Genomic DNA, 14,981 nt, shown 5'->3' with positions numbered 1-14,981 from the left:
ACGGGGGATCATCCCCAGCCCCTCCACACCCTGTGGGAGCAGCTGGGAATGCTCCATCTTCACTGGATTTACTGTGGCTTCAGTACGCAGGGATTTCTCTCTTTTTTTTTTCAAAACAGGCAGCCTGCAGGCACATGGTTCTGCCATGACGTTGGCTGCTCAGTAAAGCCATCCCAGAGCCCTTTGCTCTTTCTACTCACTGACTTTCGTTTATTTTCCCTGGACCAGTGGAAGCATGTAGCTCCCTGCTGTGTGCTTGTCATTCCCTGGTTACAAGACGGCTGCTGAAGCTCATCTACAGGGAAAGATAAGAGCAAGGGGCTTTCTCTTGGGAAAAATTTTTTCCTTCCTCCCTCCCTCCCTTCTCTTCTGCCCTTCGGTAGATCACCCCTTCTTCTTCTTGGCCTAGAATTCTGCCAAGTGTCCACCTTGACTTCAGAAAGGGGAGTGAGAAGTCAGGGAAGAGGCCTGTCACACTTGATTCATAATAATCACACCAAATGGTGTTGGAGGCAAGGAAGTGTGCCAGCTTCCTTTCCTCAGCACCGTGCTCCCAAGCACAGTAGATAAATTGTGGGGAGGAGTGATACCCAAGTCTCACCCACCTATAGTGTCTGCACTCCGGACCCCACATCCAGCCCTGATGGAGTTGACAGGGCAGAAATTGTCTAAGGCATAGACTGAAATGTGATGTTATCTCTGCAAATGGCATTGTGGGTGGTTTCATTTTCTTCTTTATGCTCTTATAAATGGATTACTTGTATAATAAGAAAAAAAATAAATGGTGTTTAAAATACTGAAAACATCTGATTTAGAAAACAGGCCAGTCTGTCTGGGGTTCTCTCCCTAGGACAACCACCCACAGAAGAGGCAGGGTGCCCTTTCTCTGGGGCTTGGCCAGGCAGTGAGGAGCAAGGTGGGCTTGAGAAGCAGGGAGATGATCTCATTCCATCCCTTCATCCTCGAACTCTGGCCTCTGTGGTCCTGCTGCTCTCCCACCGGGTTCCCGAGGCCAGGGAAACCCCCCTGCACCTTGCTGGTCCTCAGTAGCTCCAGGCAGCTAAACTGAAAGAAGGGGCTCCCTTTGTGAATTTCCACTTGGAGTTCCACTGTTGAACTTCCAGGGGATGTTGGTGTGGGTGCTCGGCCTGTCATAGGTTCTACAGAAACGCCACAGCGTGTATGTTATGCTATCAGTCACACTTGGCTTTTCAACAGGTGTTCTACAAGGGAAGGGATGAACACTTGGCAGTTAAAGACCTGACCGTGAATCTATACCAGGGCCAGATCACGGTTCTGCTGGGCCACAACGGAGCAGGCAAGACCACCACCTGCAGCATTCTCACAGGTGCGTGTGGACCAGCTCACCCAAGGAGGCACTGGAGAGATCCTTGATCCAGATCCAGATTGTTTGGCTCCATTTCCCGCCATCGGATTTCCCTGACATTTTTGTTTGTTGTTTGTTTTTTACCATCTAGTGATTCACATTACCCTGTGTCAGGAGAAGGGAATATCTGACTTTTTCAGTCAGTCTGAGGTACTTAGTTTCAAACACTTCCAGGAAACTGTGAACACTGCTGGGCATGTTTCCTTCCAAGCAGAACCTTCCAGTACAGTGGTGGGCATGTTTCCTTCCAAGCAGAACCTTCCAGTACAGTGAGGCACCACTGATCCCTCAACCAAACATTTCATCCAAACAAATCATACTTTTGATTGCCAGGAGCACTTTTAGAGTGATACCTGGTGGATTATGTTGAAGTTGTCTGTTTCAGAATAATTTTTATGCCTAAATAATTCTTCCCATCAACTAAAATAGTATCTGTGATATTTGAAACCTCATTCATTCAAGAAAAATGTATTTATTGAAGGGTTAACCCATGTAAGGCTCTGTACAAAACCAGCAAGATACATTTCCAAATCTCAAGGAGCTCTGAAAGCTGACCAGTTCCTCTACTGGTTTTGGACACAGACCACCAGACATCTGGAGAGCTGTGAGCTCCTCAGACTCCAGCTGCCTCAACCCTCCTCACAGATTGCTGACATCCTTCCACTGAAAACTTTGAAGAGCAGCGATATTGTGAAGCTTGTTCTCAGGTGCCTTTGTTATTGGGACACACACACATATATATTCTTTTTTCAGATTCTTTTCCATTATAGGTCATTACAGGATATTAATGAATATAGTTCCCTGTGGTAAAATATAGTTTATCTGTCTATAGTAATGTATATATGTTAATCCCAAACTTCTAATTTATCCAGCCCCCTTTCCGCTTTGGTATCCATAAGTTTGTTTTCTACGTCTGTGAGTCTGTTTCTGTTCTGTAAATAAGTTTATTTGTATTCATTTTTTTAGATTGCGTATATAAGTGATGTCATGATATTTGTCTTGCATTGTCTGCCTTCCTTCACTTAGTATGATGTCTTTAGGTCCATCCATATTGCTACAAACGGCATTATTTCATTCTTTTTTTTATGTCTGAGTAAAGCCTTCTTTATCCATTCTTTTGTTGATGGACATTTAGGTTGCTCCCATGTCTTGACTATTGTGAACCATGCTGCTATGAACATGGGGTGCATGTATCTTTTTGAATTAGAGTTTTTGTCTTTTCCAGGTATATGCCCAGGAGTGAGATTGTTGGATCATATGGTAATCCTGTTTTTAGTTTTTAGGAGCCTCCAGACAATGGCAACCCACTCCAGTACTCTTGCCTGGAAAACCCCATGGACGGAGGGGCCTGGTGGGCTGCAGTCCATGGGGTCGCTAGGAGTCGGACACGACTGAGCGATGTCACTTTCACTTTTCACTTTCATGCATTGGAGAAGGAAATGGCAACCCACTCCAGTGTTCTTGCCTGGAGAATCCCAGGGATGGGGGAGCCTGGTGGGCTGCTGTCTATGGGGTCACACAGAGTTGGACACGACTGAAGCGACTTAGTAGTAGTAGACTGTTTCTCATAGTGGCTGTACTAATTTACATTCTCGCCAACAGTGTAGAAGGGTTCCCTTTTCTCCTTACCCTCACCAGCGTTTACTATTTGTAAATTTTTTGAAGTTAAGATGGCCATTTTGACTTGTGTAAGGTAATACTTTGTTGTGGTTTTGCTTTGTATTTCTCTAATAATTAGCGATATTGAGTGTCTTCTCATATGCCTGTTAGCCATCTATATGTCTTCTTTGGAGAAATGTTTATTCTAGATTTTCTGCCCATTTCTTGATTGATTTTTTAAATATTAATCAGTGTAAGTTACCTGTATATTTTAGAAATATTAATCCCTCGTTGATACATCATTTGCAAATATTTTCTTCCATTCTGTAGGTTGTCTTTTTGTTTTGTTTGTGGTTTTCTTTGCTGTGCAAAAGCTTTTGGATCCCATTTGTCTATTTTTGTTTAGATTTTTCTTGCCTTAGAAGACAGATCCAAAAAAGTTATGATTTATGTCAAAGAATTTTGTTTTCTCTTAGGAGTTTGAGAGTAGCCAGTCTTACATTTAGTTCTATTTTGAGTTTATTTTTGTGTATGGTGTGAGAAAATGTTCCAATTTTATTCTTTTACATGTAAATGTCCCAATTACCTCACCACCACTTATTGAAGAGACTCTTTTCTACACTGTATATTCTTGCCTCCTTTGTCGTAGATTAATTGACCATAAGTGCATGAATTTGTTTCTGGCTTTCTATCCTGTTCCATTGATGAATGTGTTTGTTTTCATGCCAGTATCATACTGTTTTGATTATTGTAATTTTGTAGTATGGTGTGAAGTCAGGAAGCATGATTCCTCCTATTCCATTCTTCTTTATCAAGATTGTTTTGGTGATCCAGGTTCTTTTGTGTTTTCGTACAAATTTAAACCGTCTTTTTGTTCCAGTTCTGTGGAAAAAAATGCCGTTGGTAATTTGATATGGATTGCATTGAATCTGTAGGTAGCCTTGGTAGTTTGATCATTTTAACAATAATAATTCTTCCAATCCAAGAGCACAGTAAATCTTTACATCTGTTGATGTTGTCTTCCATTTCTTTCATCAGTATCTTACAGTTTTCCAGATTCAGATTTTTCATTATCTCCTTCAGTTCAGTTCAGTTGCTCAGTCATGTCTGACTCTTTGCAACCCCATGAATTGCAGCACGCCAGGCCTCCCTGTCCATCACCAACTCCTGGAGTTCACTCAAACTCATGTTCATCGAGTTGGTGATTCCATCCAGCCATCTCATCCTTTGTCGTCCCCTTCTCCTCCTGCCCCCAATCTCTCCCAGCATCAGAGTCTTTTCCAATGAGTCAACTCTTCGCATGAGGTGGCCAAAGTACTGGAGTTTCAGCTTTAGCATCATTCCTTCCAAAGAACACCTAGGACTGATCTCCTCTACAATGGACTGACTGGATCTCCTTGCAGTCCAAGGGACTCTCAAGAGTCTTCAACACCACAGTTCAAAGGCATGAATTCTTCGGTGCTCAGCTTTCTTCACAGTCCAACTCTCACATCCATACATGACTACTGGAAACACCATAGCCTTGACTAGATGGACCTTTGTTGGCAAAGTAATGTCTCTGCTTTTGAATATGCTATCTAGGTTGGTCATAACTTTCCTTCCAAGGAGTAAGCGTCTTTTAATTTCATGGCTGCAGTCACCATCTGCAGTGATTTTGGAGCCCCCAAAATAAAGTCTGACACTGTTTCTACTGTTTCCCCATCTATTTCCCATGAAGTGATGAGACTAGACACCATGATCTTAGTTTTCTGAATGTGGAGCTTTAAGCCAACTTTTTCACTCTCCTCTTTCACTTTCATCAAGAGGCTTTTTAGTTCTTCTTCACTTTCTGCCATAAGGGTGGTATCATCTGCATATCTGAGGTTATTGATATTTCTCCCGGCAATCTTGATTCCACTTGTGCTTCTTCCAGCCCAGCATCTCTCATGATGTACCCTGCATATAAGTTAAATAAGCAGGGTAACAATATACAGCCTTGATGTGCTCCTTTTCCTATTTGGAACCAGCCTGTTGTTCCATGTCCAGTTCTAACTATTGCTTCCTGACCTGCATATAGGTTTCTCAAGAGGCAGGTCAGGTGGTCTGGTATTCCCATCTCTCTCAGAATTTTCCACAGTTTATTGTTATCCACACAGTCAAAGGCTTTGGCATAGTCAATAAAGCAGAAATAGATGTTTTTCTGGAACTCTCTTGCTTTTTCCATGATCCAGGGGATGTTGGCAATTTGATCTCTGGTTCCTCTGCCTTTTCTAAATCCAGCTTGAACATCTGGAAGTTCACGGTTCACATAGCGGTGAAGCCTGGCTTGGAGAATTTTGAGCAATACTAGCATGTGAGATGAATGCAATTGTGCGGTAGTTAGAGCATTCTTTGGCATTGCCTTTCTTTGGGATTGGAATGAAAGCTGACCTTTTCCAGTCCTGTGGCCACTGCTGAGTTTTCCAAATTTGCTGGCATATTGAGTGTAGCACTTTCACAGCATCATCTTTCAGGATTTGAAATGGCTCAACTGGAATTCCATCACCTCCACTAGGTTTGTTCGTAGTAGTGCTTTCTAAGGCCTGCTTGACTTTGCATTCCAGGATGTCTGGCTCTAGGTGAGTAATCACACCATCGTGATTATCTTGGTCGTGAAGATCTTTTTTTGTCCAGTTCTTCTGTGTATTCTTGCCACCTCTTCTTAATATCTTCTGCTTCTGTTAGATCCATACCACTTCTGTCCTTTATCGAGCCCATCTTTGCAAGAAATGTTCCCTTGGTATCTCTAATTTTCTTGAAGAGATCTCTAGCCTTTCCCATTCTGTTGTTTTCCTCTATTTCTTTGCATCTGTTTCTACTACCCCTAAATGTCCCTGTACACAGTCATGGAACATATACTCCTTGAAAGCTGCTGACTCTGACATGAAATGTAGGATAGTATGTGTAAGAGCAGCAGACAAAGCGGGGGGCCTCAGTAAGCCTTTGCACTGTTGTGGCTCTGAATGACAATGACTTTAGGATGTTATGTCTTCCACTTGCTTCTAGGACTTATTACTCCTTCAAGTGGACAGGCATTTATCAATGGATATGAAATTTCTCAAGACATGCTTCAAATCCGGAAGACCATGGGCTGGTGCCCCCAGCATGATATCTTGTATGATAACTTGACTGTAGCGGAACATCTTTATTTCTATGCTCAGGTGAGTCACTGGGTGATAGACTTGGTTTCCTCTGTATCTATTTTTAAGGATGGTAAGAAAACTTACAACTTTCTGACTCAACCTCAGAGGGACTTGAAGCCCCGTATGGACACTATTCCCTAAACATTCAGGAAGAGGAAGGGGTGTGGCATTTAAGATCTTTGAATTAAAGAGTTTCTAGAAAGTATTGTTTTAGTCTAATTGTTTATTGATGAAATTCACATATCATAAAATTCACCATTTTGCTTATTTTGCAATATAAAATTCAGTAGTTTAAACACTTTCACAGCACTCTCTAACTACAGAACATTTTCATCTCCCTGAAAAGAAACCTGGATCCATCAATGGTAACTCCCCATTCTTCCTTCCCCCCAGCCCCTGGAAATCACTAATCTGCTTTCTGTCACTGTAGATTTGACTATTCTAAGTAGTTCATATGAGTGGAATCACACAAAATGTGACTGTCGACTGTGTCTGGTTTCTTTCACTTAATGTGTTCAAGAATTATCCATATTTCAGCATGTATCAATATTTCAGTCCTTTTGATGGCTGAATAATGTTCCATTGTATGGAACTGTATGCCATATCTTGGTTATCCATTCATCAGTCGATGGACTCCTGGGTTGTACCTTTTGGCCATGTGAATAATACCATGAATACTAGTGTTCAGGTTTTTGTTTAAACACCTAGTTTCAGTTCTTTGGAGTATATACCTAGCAGTGAAATTCATGAGTCATAAGATCTACCTCTGTGTTTAACTTTTTAAAAAACTTTCTGAGGTACTTCCATTCTAGGTGCCATAAATTGATATCTCATGGTGGGTTTGATTTGCATTTCCCCAATGACTATAATGATATTAAGCATCTTTTCATTTGCTTATTGGTCATTTATTTATTTGGAGAAATGTCTACTAAAGTCCTTTGCCCATTTCTCAGTTGGGTTGCTTATCTCTTTGTGGTTTAGCTTTGAGAATTTTTAATGTATTCTAGATGGTAGATCTTTATCAAGTATATGATTTGCAAAAAACCTTCTCCCATTTCTGTGCATTTTCTTTTCCCTTTGTTGATAATGTCCTTTGATGCACAAAAGTTTTGAATTCTGATGAAATTCAGTGTATCTGTATTTTCTTTACTTGTTATGCTCTTGATGTCATATTTTAAAAAGCATTGCCTGGGATTTACACCTGTTTCCTTGTGAGAGTTTCATGCATTAGTTCTTACATTTAGGTCTTTGATACATTTTGAGCTAATTTTTAGATGGTGTGAGATAGAGGTCAGATTCATTCTTTTGCATGTGAGTATTCAGTTGTCCAGCACCATTTGTTGGAAAGACCATTATTTCCCCATTGAATAGTCTTGGCACCTTTGTCAGAAATCAATTGACCGTAGATATATGGGATTATTCCTGGACTCTCAACTGTATTTCATTGGTCTATGCATCTGTCCTTATGCCAATACCACAATTTCTTAACTACTATAGCTTTGTAGTAAGTTTTAAACAATATTTAATTATTTATTTGGCTGTGCCAGGTCTTAGTTGAGACATTTGGGATCTAGTTCCCTGATTAAACCTGGGCCCGTTGCAGTGGGACCATGGGAGTTTTTGCCACTAGACCACCAGGGAAGTCCCTGTAGTAAGTTTTGAAATCAAAGAATGTGAGTCCTTTTTTGTTTTCAAGATTGTTTTGCCCGTTCCAGGTCCCTTTCATTTCCATGTAAATTCTAGGGTCAGCTTGCCCCTTGGACTCTTTATTCTTCTAATATGCTGCATCACTGCAATGCAGTTCAGCACTAAGGATGGAGCCAGTGCACGCTTCACACGCTACAGGCACAGTGCCCGAGGCCACGTCAGAAAACAGCGGCGTGCCTGGGCTCCCAACAAAGCACTGCCCGCAACCCGGCTACAAAGTCAGGAGTTCCCACTGACTCCTCAGCTTCACCAATTCACTAGGACTCACAGAACGCAGGATTATAGTATATATTTTATGCATATATTATAAAGGATACATAAATCAGGACCAGCCGAAAGAGGAGACATGCAGGGTGATGTCTGGGAGGGTCCCAGATGAAAAGCTTCCATGTCTTAAGACTGTGTCACCCTCTTGGTGCATCACTGTATAGAGGGTCGCTCACCTAAGCTTCACCCAAGTGTCTAGTTTTTATTGGAGTTTCATTACATAGGTTCATGAGTGAATCATGAACCTCGTGACTAAACTTAATCTGCACTCTCTCCCTCCTAGCAGATCGGGAGATCAGATTGATAACCTGGCTCAAAGTCCCAGCTCTCAAATCACATGGTTGATCTTTCTGGTATGATCAGCCAGGATCTTGATCACTTCAGTAGCAGGTGTGACCTGAGGGTACTACCAGGAATAACAAAAACATCCCATCACTCCAAGGATTTAGAGGCTCCTCCCAGTAACTGGGGACAGACACCAGGCAGATTCTTTATTAGTTAATACTTATAATGATTCTTAACATATTGAACCTTTCTTGCATTCCTGGGATAAATCCCACTTGGTTGTGGTGTATAACCCTCTTAATATGCTGTAGTGGCTGGGCTGGAAGAAGCACAAGCTGGAATCAAGATTGCCAGGAGAAATATCAATCACCTCAGATATGCAGATGATACCACCCTTATGGCAGAAAGTGAAGAGGAACTAAAAAGCCTCTTGATGAAAGTGAAAGAGGAGAGTGAAAAAGTTGGCTTAAAGCTCAACATTCAGAAAACGAAGATCATGGCATCTGGTCCCATCACTTCATGGGAAATAGATGGGGAAACAGTGGAAACAGTGTCAGACTTTATTTTGGGGGGCTCCAAAATCACTGCAGATAGTGGTTGCAGCCATGAAATTAAAAGACGCTTACTCCTTGGAAGGAAAGTTATGACCAACCTAGATAGCATATTCAAAAGCAGAGACATTACTTTGCCAACAAAGGTCCATCTAGTCAAGGCTATAGTTTTTCCAGTGGTCATGTATGGATGTGAGAGTTGGACTGTGAAGAAGGCTGAGTGCCAAAGAATTGATGCTTTTGAACTGTGGTGTTGGAGAAGACTCTTGAGAGTCCCTTGGACTGCAAGGAGATCCAACCAGTCCATTCTAAAGGAGATCAGTCCTGGGTGTTCTTTGGAAGGAATGATGCTAAAGCTGAAAGTCCAATACTTTGGCCACCTTATGCAAAGAGTTGACTCATTGGAAAAGACTCTGATGCTGGGAGGGATTGGGGGCAGGAGGAGAAGGGGACGACAAAGGATGAGATGGCTGGATGGCCTCACCGACTCGATGGACATGAGTTTGAGTGAACTCCAGGAGATGGTGATGGACAGGGAGGCCTGGCGTGCTGCAATTCATGGGGTTGCAAAGAGTCGGACACGACTGAGCGACTGAAGTGAAGTGAACTGAACTGAACTTAGTATTAATAAGTCATTTGTTTAGATGGTTCAAGATGCAAAAGCCAGGTCTTCCCTGGCAGTCAAGTGGTTAAGACTCTGCCCTTTCACTACCAAGGGCCCAGGTTCAATCCCTGGTCAGGAAACTAAGATCCCACACACCTCACAGCTTGTGGGAAAAAAAGATGCAAAAGCGTTGTATCCCTTTCCCTGAAGGTAGTAAGTTTACTGTGTATCTTTCTCATGTATAGTTTATGTATATATGATACCCCCCTTATTTGTGGGGGATTTGCTCCAAGACCACCAGTGGATGCCTGAAATCTCAGATAGTACCAAAGTCTATATGTCCTCTGTTTTTTTCCTGTACATGCAACATATGACAAAGTTTAATTTATAAATTAAGCACAGCAAGACATTAAAAACAATCAATAAAATAGAACAATTATAACAATATACTGTAATAAAGGAGCTTCCCTGGTGGCTCAGATGGTAGAGAATCCGCCTGCAATGCAGGAGACTCAGGTTCAACCCCTATGTCAATAAGATTCCCTGGAGGAGCAGATGGCCACCAACTGCATTATTCTTGCCTGGAGGGCTCCATGGACAGAGGAGCCTGATGGGCTGTAATAAAAGTTATGTGAATGTGATCTGTCTCTCTCAAAATATTTTATTGTACTGTACTTAGAGGTGGCACTAGTGGTAAAGAACCCATCTGCCAATGCAGGAGATATGAGAGACATGGGTTTGATCCCTAGGTCAGGAAGAACCCCTGGAGGAGGACATGGCAACCCACTCCAGTATTCTTGCCTGGAGAATCCCATGGACAGAGGAGCCTGGCAGCTACAGTCTGTGTAGTTGCAAAGTCAGACACGACTGAAGCGACTTAGCATGCACGCACCGTTCTTGTGATTTGAGATGGTAAGATGCCCATGTGATGAGATGAAGTGAGGTGAAGGACTTCGGGCATTGTGACACAGCTTTAGGCTGTTGACCTTCTGATGATTCATTAAAAGGAGGATCCAGGCTCCAGGCGATCCTGGATCATCAGGTCATGGAAGTGTTGATGGTTGGATGTCAAAACCAGATGATGTCGATGGGTAGGGATCCTGAGCAGGACAGAGCAGCATGGCACACGATTTCAGAGTTCAAGACACTCAGAAGGGTGTGCACAATTTAAAACTTACAAGTTTATTTCTGTTAATTTTCTATTTAATGTTTTCAGACCATGGTTCACTGTGGGTAATGGGTAACTAAAACTGTGGAAAGGAAAATCTCAGATAAAGGAGATAAGGAGTTACTGCTCTACAAGCAAAATGCTTGTTGCACGCTCCCTGGCCCCATTGGAAGCCCAGGCCGGATCTCCATCCCTGCCGTTTCAGCTGAAGGGCTTGCCGCGTCAGAAGTGCCCTGAGGAGGTCAAACGCATGCTGCACGTGCTTGGGCTGGAGGAGAAGCGGGACTCCCAGAGCAGGTTTCTGAGCGGCGGGATGCGGCGCAAGCTCTCCATCGGCATCGCCCTCATCGCGGGCTCCAAGGTAGGCCCGGGGGGCCTGCGGCATGACCTGCAGCCCAGGCCGGGGCTCTGCCGTCCTCACGGGGCCGCCCCTCCGCCCTCCAGGTGCTGATGCTGGACGAGCCCACCGCAGGCGTGGACGCCGTCTCCAGGAGGGCCATCTGGGACCTTCTGCAGCAGCACAAGAGCGACCGCACCGTCCTGCTGACCACGCACTTCATGGACGAGGCCGACCTGCTGGGGGACCGCATCGCCATCATGGCCAAGGGGGAGCTGCAGTGCTGCGGGTCGCCGCTGTTCCTCAAGGAGAAATACGGTGGGCGGGGCCGGGGGGCAGCCGGAAGTCCGTCCGGCACGGGGTCTGCGTGGCTGGCCCAGGAGCGGGAGAAAGTGTCTACCGATCATGTTCCCCAAGGGCCCCTGAGGTCAGGTGAGGAGCGGCCTTCTCTAGGCGGCCTGTCTACTCCCTGTAGTTGGAGACCGAGGCCCAGGTGGAGGGGCTGTGAGAATGACGAGGAGGAGAGTGGAAAGAGTCTCTGAGACTTGGAGTCAGAAGGCCTGTGCCTGAGCTCCATGCTGCTAGTTTACTCCTTCTTCATCCTTGTTACCAGGTTAGTTCACCGTTTTGTAGCCTTAGTTTCAGTTCAGTTTAGTTGCTCAATTGTGTCCAACTCTTTGCGACCCCATGGACCGCAGCACATCAGGCTTCTCTGTCCATCACTATCTCCTGGAGCTTATTCAAACTCACGTCCATCGAGTCAGTGATGCCATCCAACCATCTCATCCTCTGTCATCCCCTTCTCCCGCCTTCAGTCTTTCCTAGCATCAGGGTCTTTTCAAATGAGTCAGCTCTTCGCATCAGGTGGCCAAAGTATTGGAGCTTTAGTTTCAGCATCAGTCCTTCCAACGAATATTCAGGACTGATTTCCCTTAGGATGGACTGGTTGGATCTCCTTGCAGTCCAAGGGACTCTCAAGAGTCTTCTCCAACACCACAGTTCAAAAGCAGCAATTCTTCAGCTCTCAGAATTCTTTATAGTCCAACTCTCACATCCATACATGACTACTGGAAAACTATAGTTTTGACTAGACAGACCTTTGTTGGCAAAGTAATGTCTCTGCTTTTAATATGCTGTGTAAGTTGGTCATAGCTTTTCTTTCAAGGAGCAAGCATCTTTTAATTTCATGGCTGCAGTCACCATCTGCAGTGATTTTGGAGCCCAAGAAAATAAAGTCTCTCACTGTTTGCATTGTTTCCCCATCTATTTGCCATGAAGTGATGGGACCAGATGCCACGAGCTTAGTTTTCTGAATGTTGAGTTTTAAGCCAGCTTTTTCACTCTCCTCTTTCACTTTCATCAAGAGGCTCTTTAGGTCCTCTTCACTTTCTGCCATAAGGGTGGTATCATCTGCATATCTGAGGTTATTGATATTTCTTCTGGCAATCGTGATTCCAGCTTGTGCTTCACCCAGGCCAGCATTTCGCATGATGTACTCTGCATATAACTTAAGTAAACAGAGTGACAATATACAGCCTTGACGTACCCCTTTCCCAATTTGGAACCAGTCTGTTGTTCCATGTCTAGTTCTAACTGTTGCTTCTTGACCTGCATACAGATTTTTCAGGGGGCAGGTCAGGTGGTCTGGTGTTCCCACCTCTTGAAGAATTTTCCACAGTTTGTTGAGATCCACACAGTCAAAGACTTTGGCATAATCAATAAAGCAGAAGAAAATGTTTTTCTGGAACACTCTTGTTTTTTCAGTGATCCAGTGGATATTGGCAATTTGATCTCTGGTTCCTCTGCCTTTTCTAAATCTGGCTTGAACATCTGGAAGTTCATGGTTCACGTACTGTTGAAGCCTCACTTGAATAGTTTTGAGCATTACTTTGCTAGTGTGTGAGATAAGTGCAATTGTGCAGTAGTTTGAGCATTCTTTGGCATTGCCTTTCTTTGGGATTGGAATGAAAACTGACCTTTTCCAGTCCTATGGCCACTGCTGAGTTTTCCAAACTTGCTGGTATATTGAGTGCAGCACTTTCACAGCATCATCTTTCAGGATTTGAAATAGCTCAGCTGGAATTCTATTACCTCCGCTAGCTTTATTCCTTGTTATACTTCCTAAGGCCCACTTGACTTCACATTCCAGGGTATCTGGCTCTGGGTGAGTAATCACACCATCGTGGTTATCTGGATCGTGAAGATCTTTTTTGTACAGTTCTGTGTATTCTTGACACCTCTTGTCAGTATCTTCTGCTTTTGTTAGGTCCATACCGTTTCTTTCCTTTATTGTGTCCATCTTTGGATGAAATATTCCATTGATATCTCTAATTTTCTTGAAGAGATCTCTAGTCTTTCCCATTCTATTATTTTCCTTTATTAAAATGAAGATTAAGAGACCTTGTTCCTCAAAGAGGGAGCTAATGCCTGCATAGGGCGAGTTGTTCTCTCCACAGTGGGGTGCACTCCTGCTGGACGTCTCGCCACAGACATCCCCCTCTTTTCCTGGCCCCTGGCCATCTGGGTTTCCCTCTAGTGTCTCTGACTGCTCCTCTGCATCACTTCTACTTCTAGGCTTGGAAGTGCCCAGGTCGCGTCACTATTTTTTCCCTGTCCTGACTTATACGTATCTGTGCTGAAAAATGTCTCTGCAGGACCTCTCAGCTGAACTCCAGATTTGTGTATCTAACTGTTTACTGTCCACACCCCTAGACAGTGAACGTATCTGTTGGACTGTCCATGGCTGATGCACAGCTGAACTCTAGCTCTTGACCAACACACCAGTTCACGCAAAGTAAAGGCAGCTCCATCCTTTTAGCAGCTTGGCCAGAATCTCAGGGCTCCCTGATCCTCTGCGTCTCATAGCCCATATCTGATCCATTTGCCAATCCCCGTGGCTTTGCCTTCCTCATCCCCTGGCCCAGCCTACTGTCTCCCTACCTGAATCATTGAAGTTGCTTCCAGCCCACAGCTGGCCTCTGGCCCGCTTGTCGGAATGAGTGTGCCGCTCTGCTGCTCAGTCCACTGATGACTTCCCATCCCACTTTCTGAAAGGAGAAGGCAGGGTCCTGGGAGTTGCTCAAACGCCTTGCTTAGCCTGGTCCCGCTTCCCCAGCCATTTCTCCCGATATTCTTCTGCTTCCACCTCAGGGCCCCCTTTCTGATCCAGGACATGGGCCTCCTCCTGCATCCCAGACCACATATCATCACGCCTCCTCCTCTTCCTCAGGTCTTCAGTCCTTTCAGAGATGTCACATTCTTAGTGAGGCCTTCCCCACCTTCAAAGTCATGATCCCCAATACTCTGTATCCCCTTCCTGTTCATCTTTCACCTTAGCACTTGTCACTAATATGGTCTTATTTACTTATTTACCTTATCATATGTCTCACGTTCCTGTAATGAAAGCTCCTTGAGTGAGAATAGGGATTTTTGACTGTTTGATCTGCTTCTATATACTCAATATCTAGAAAAGTGCCTGTCAGGTCATAAGAGCTCAGTGACTGTTTGTTGAGTGACTACAGTGCCAGCAATGTAGCAACAAGTGTTACTAGTAGCTTCTGAAAGAATATTTAGACTACCATAGGGTATGTATTCTCAAAACATAATTTAATTATGAAAGAGATACTTTTGTTCTTAACCTTAATGTTCAAGGTCTCTGCTCAATTTTCACTTCCCCACATTAGTTATCCCTTAAGCAGAGTGTTGCCTTTAATGCAGCCCTCCTTTATTTTGCCTAGTATTGCTAAATGCTGTTATCACCTCCCAACTATGGAGTCAAAGGAGAGACTCAAGAATAGTGTTATAGACTTTCCAAGGCAAATTCACCACAGCTCTCCAGCTTGTCTAACCTATGGAGCTGTCATGTTCTAGGCTATAGAACATTTAAGTGTAACTAAAAAGAGAAAAACCATTTCA

General features: G+C 43.8%; 1 protein-coding gene across 1 annotated transcript in view; it reads left to right on the top strand.

The window, feature by feature from the left end:
- Positions 1–14,981, top strand: part of LOC138076202 (ATP-binding cassette sub-family A member 17-like) — an 85,638-nt gene that overhangs the window by 27,109 nt on the left and 43,548 nt on the right. Inside the window, exons 11-14 of the mRNA XM_068968417.1 lie at positions 1,219–1,348; positions 6,011–6,165; positions 10,935–11,090; positions 11,174–11,384. Of these exons, the coding sequence (XP_068824518.1) occupies positions 1,219–1,348; positions 6,011–6,165; positions 10,935–11,090; positions 11,174–11,384 (652 nt within the window). The remainder of the gene's footprint in view (positions 1–1,218; positions 1,349–6,010; positions 6,166–10,934; positions 11,091–11,173; positions 11,385–14,981) is intronic.

Source organism: Capricornis sumatraensis, chromosome 3, assembly GCF_032405125.1.
Source record: "Capricornis sumatraensis isolate serow.1 chromosome 3, serow.2, whole genome shotgun sequence".
In the NCBI taxonomy this organism is placed as follows: Eukaryota; Metazoa; Chordata; class Mammalia; order Artiodactyla; family Bovidae; genus Capricornis; species Capricornis sumatraensis.
This window is presented reverse-complemented; position numbering and strand designations above follow the sequence as displayed.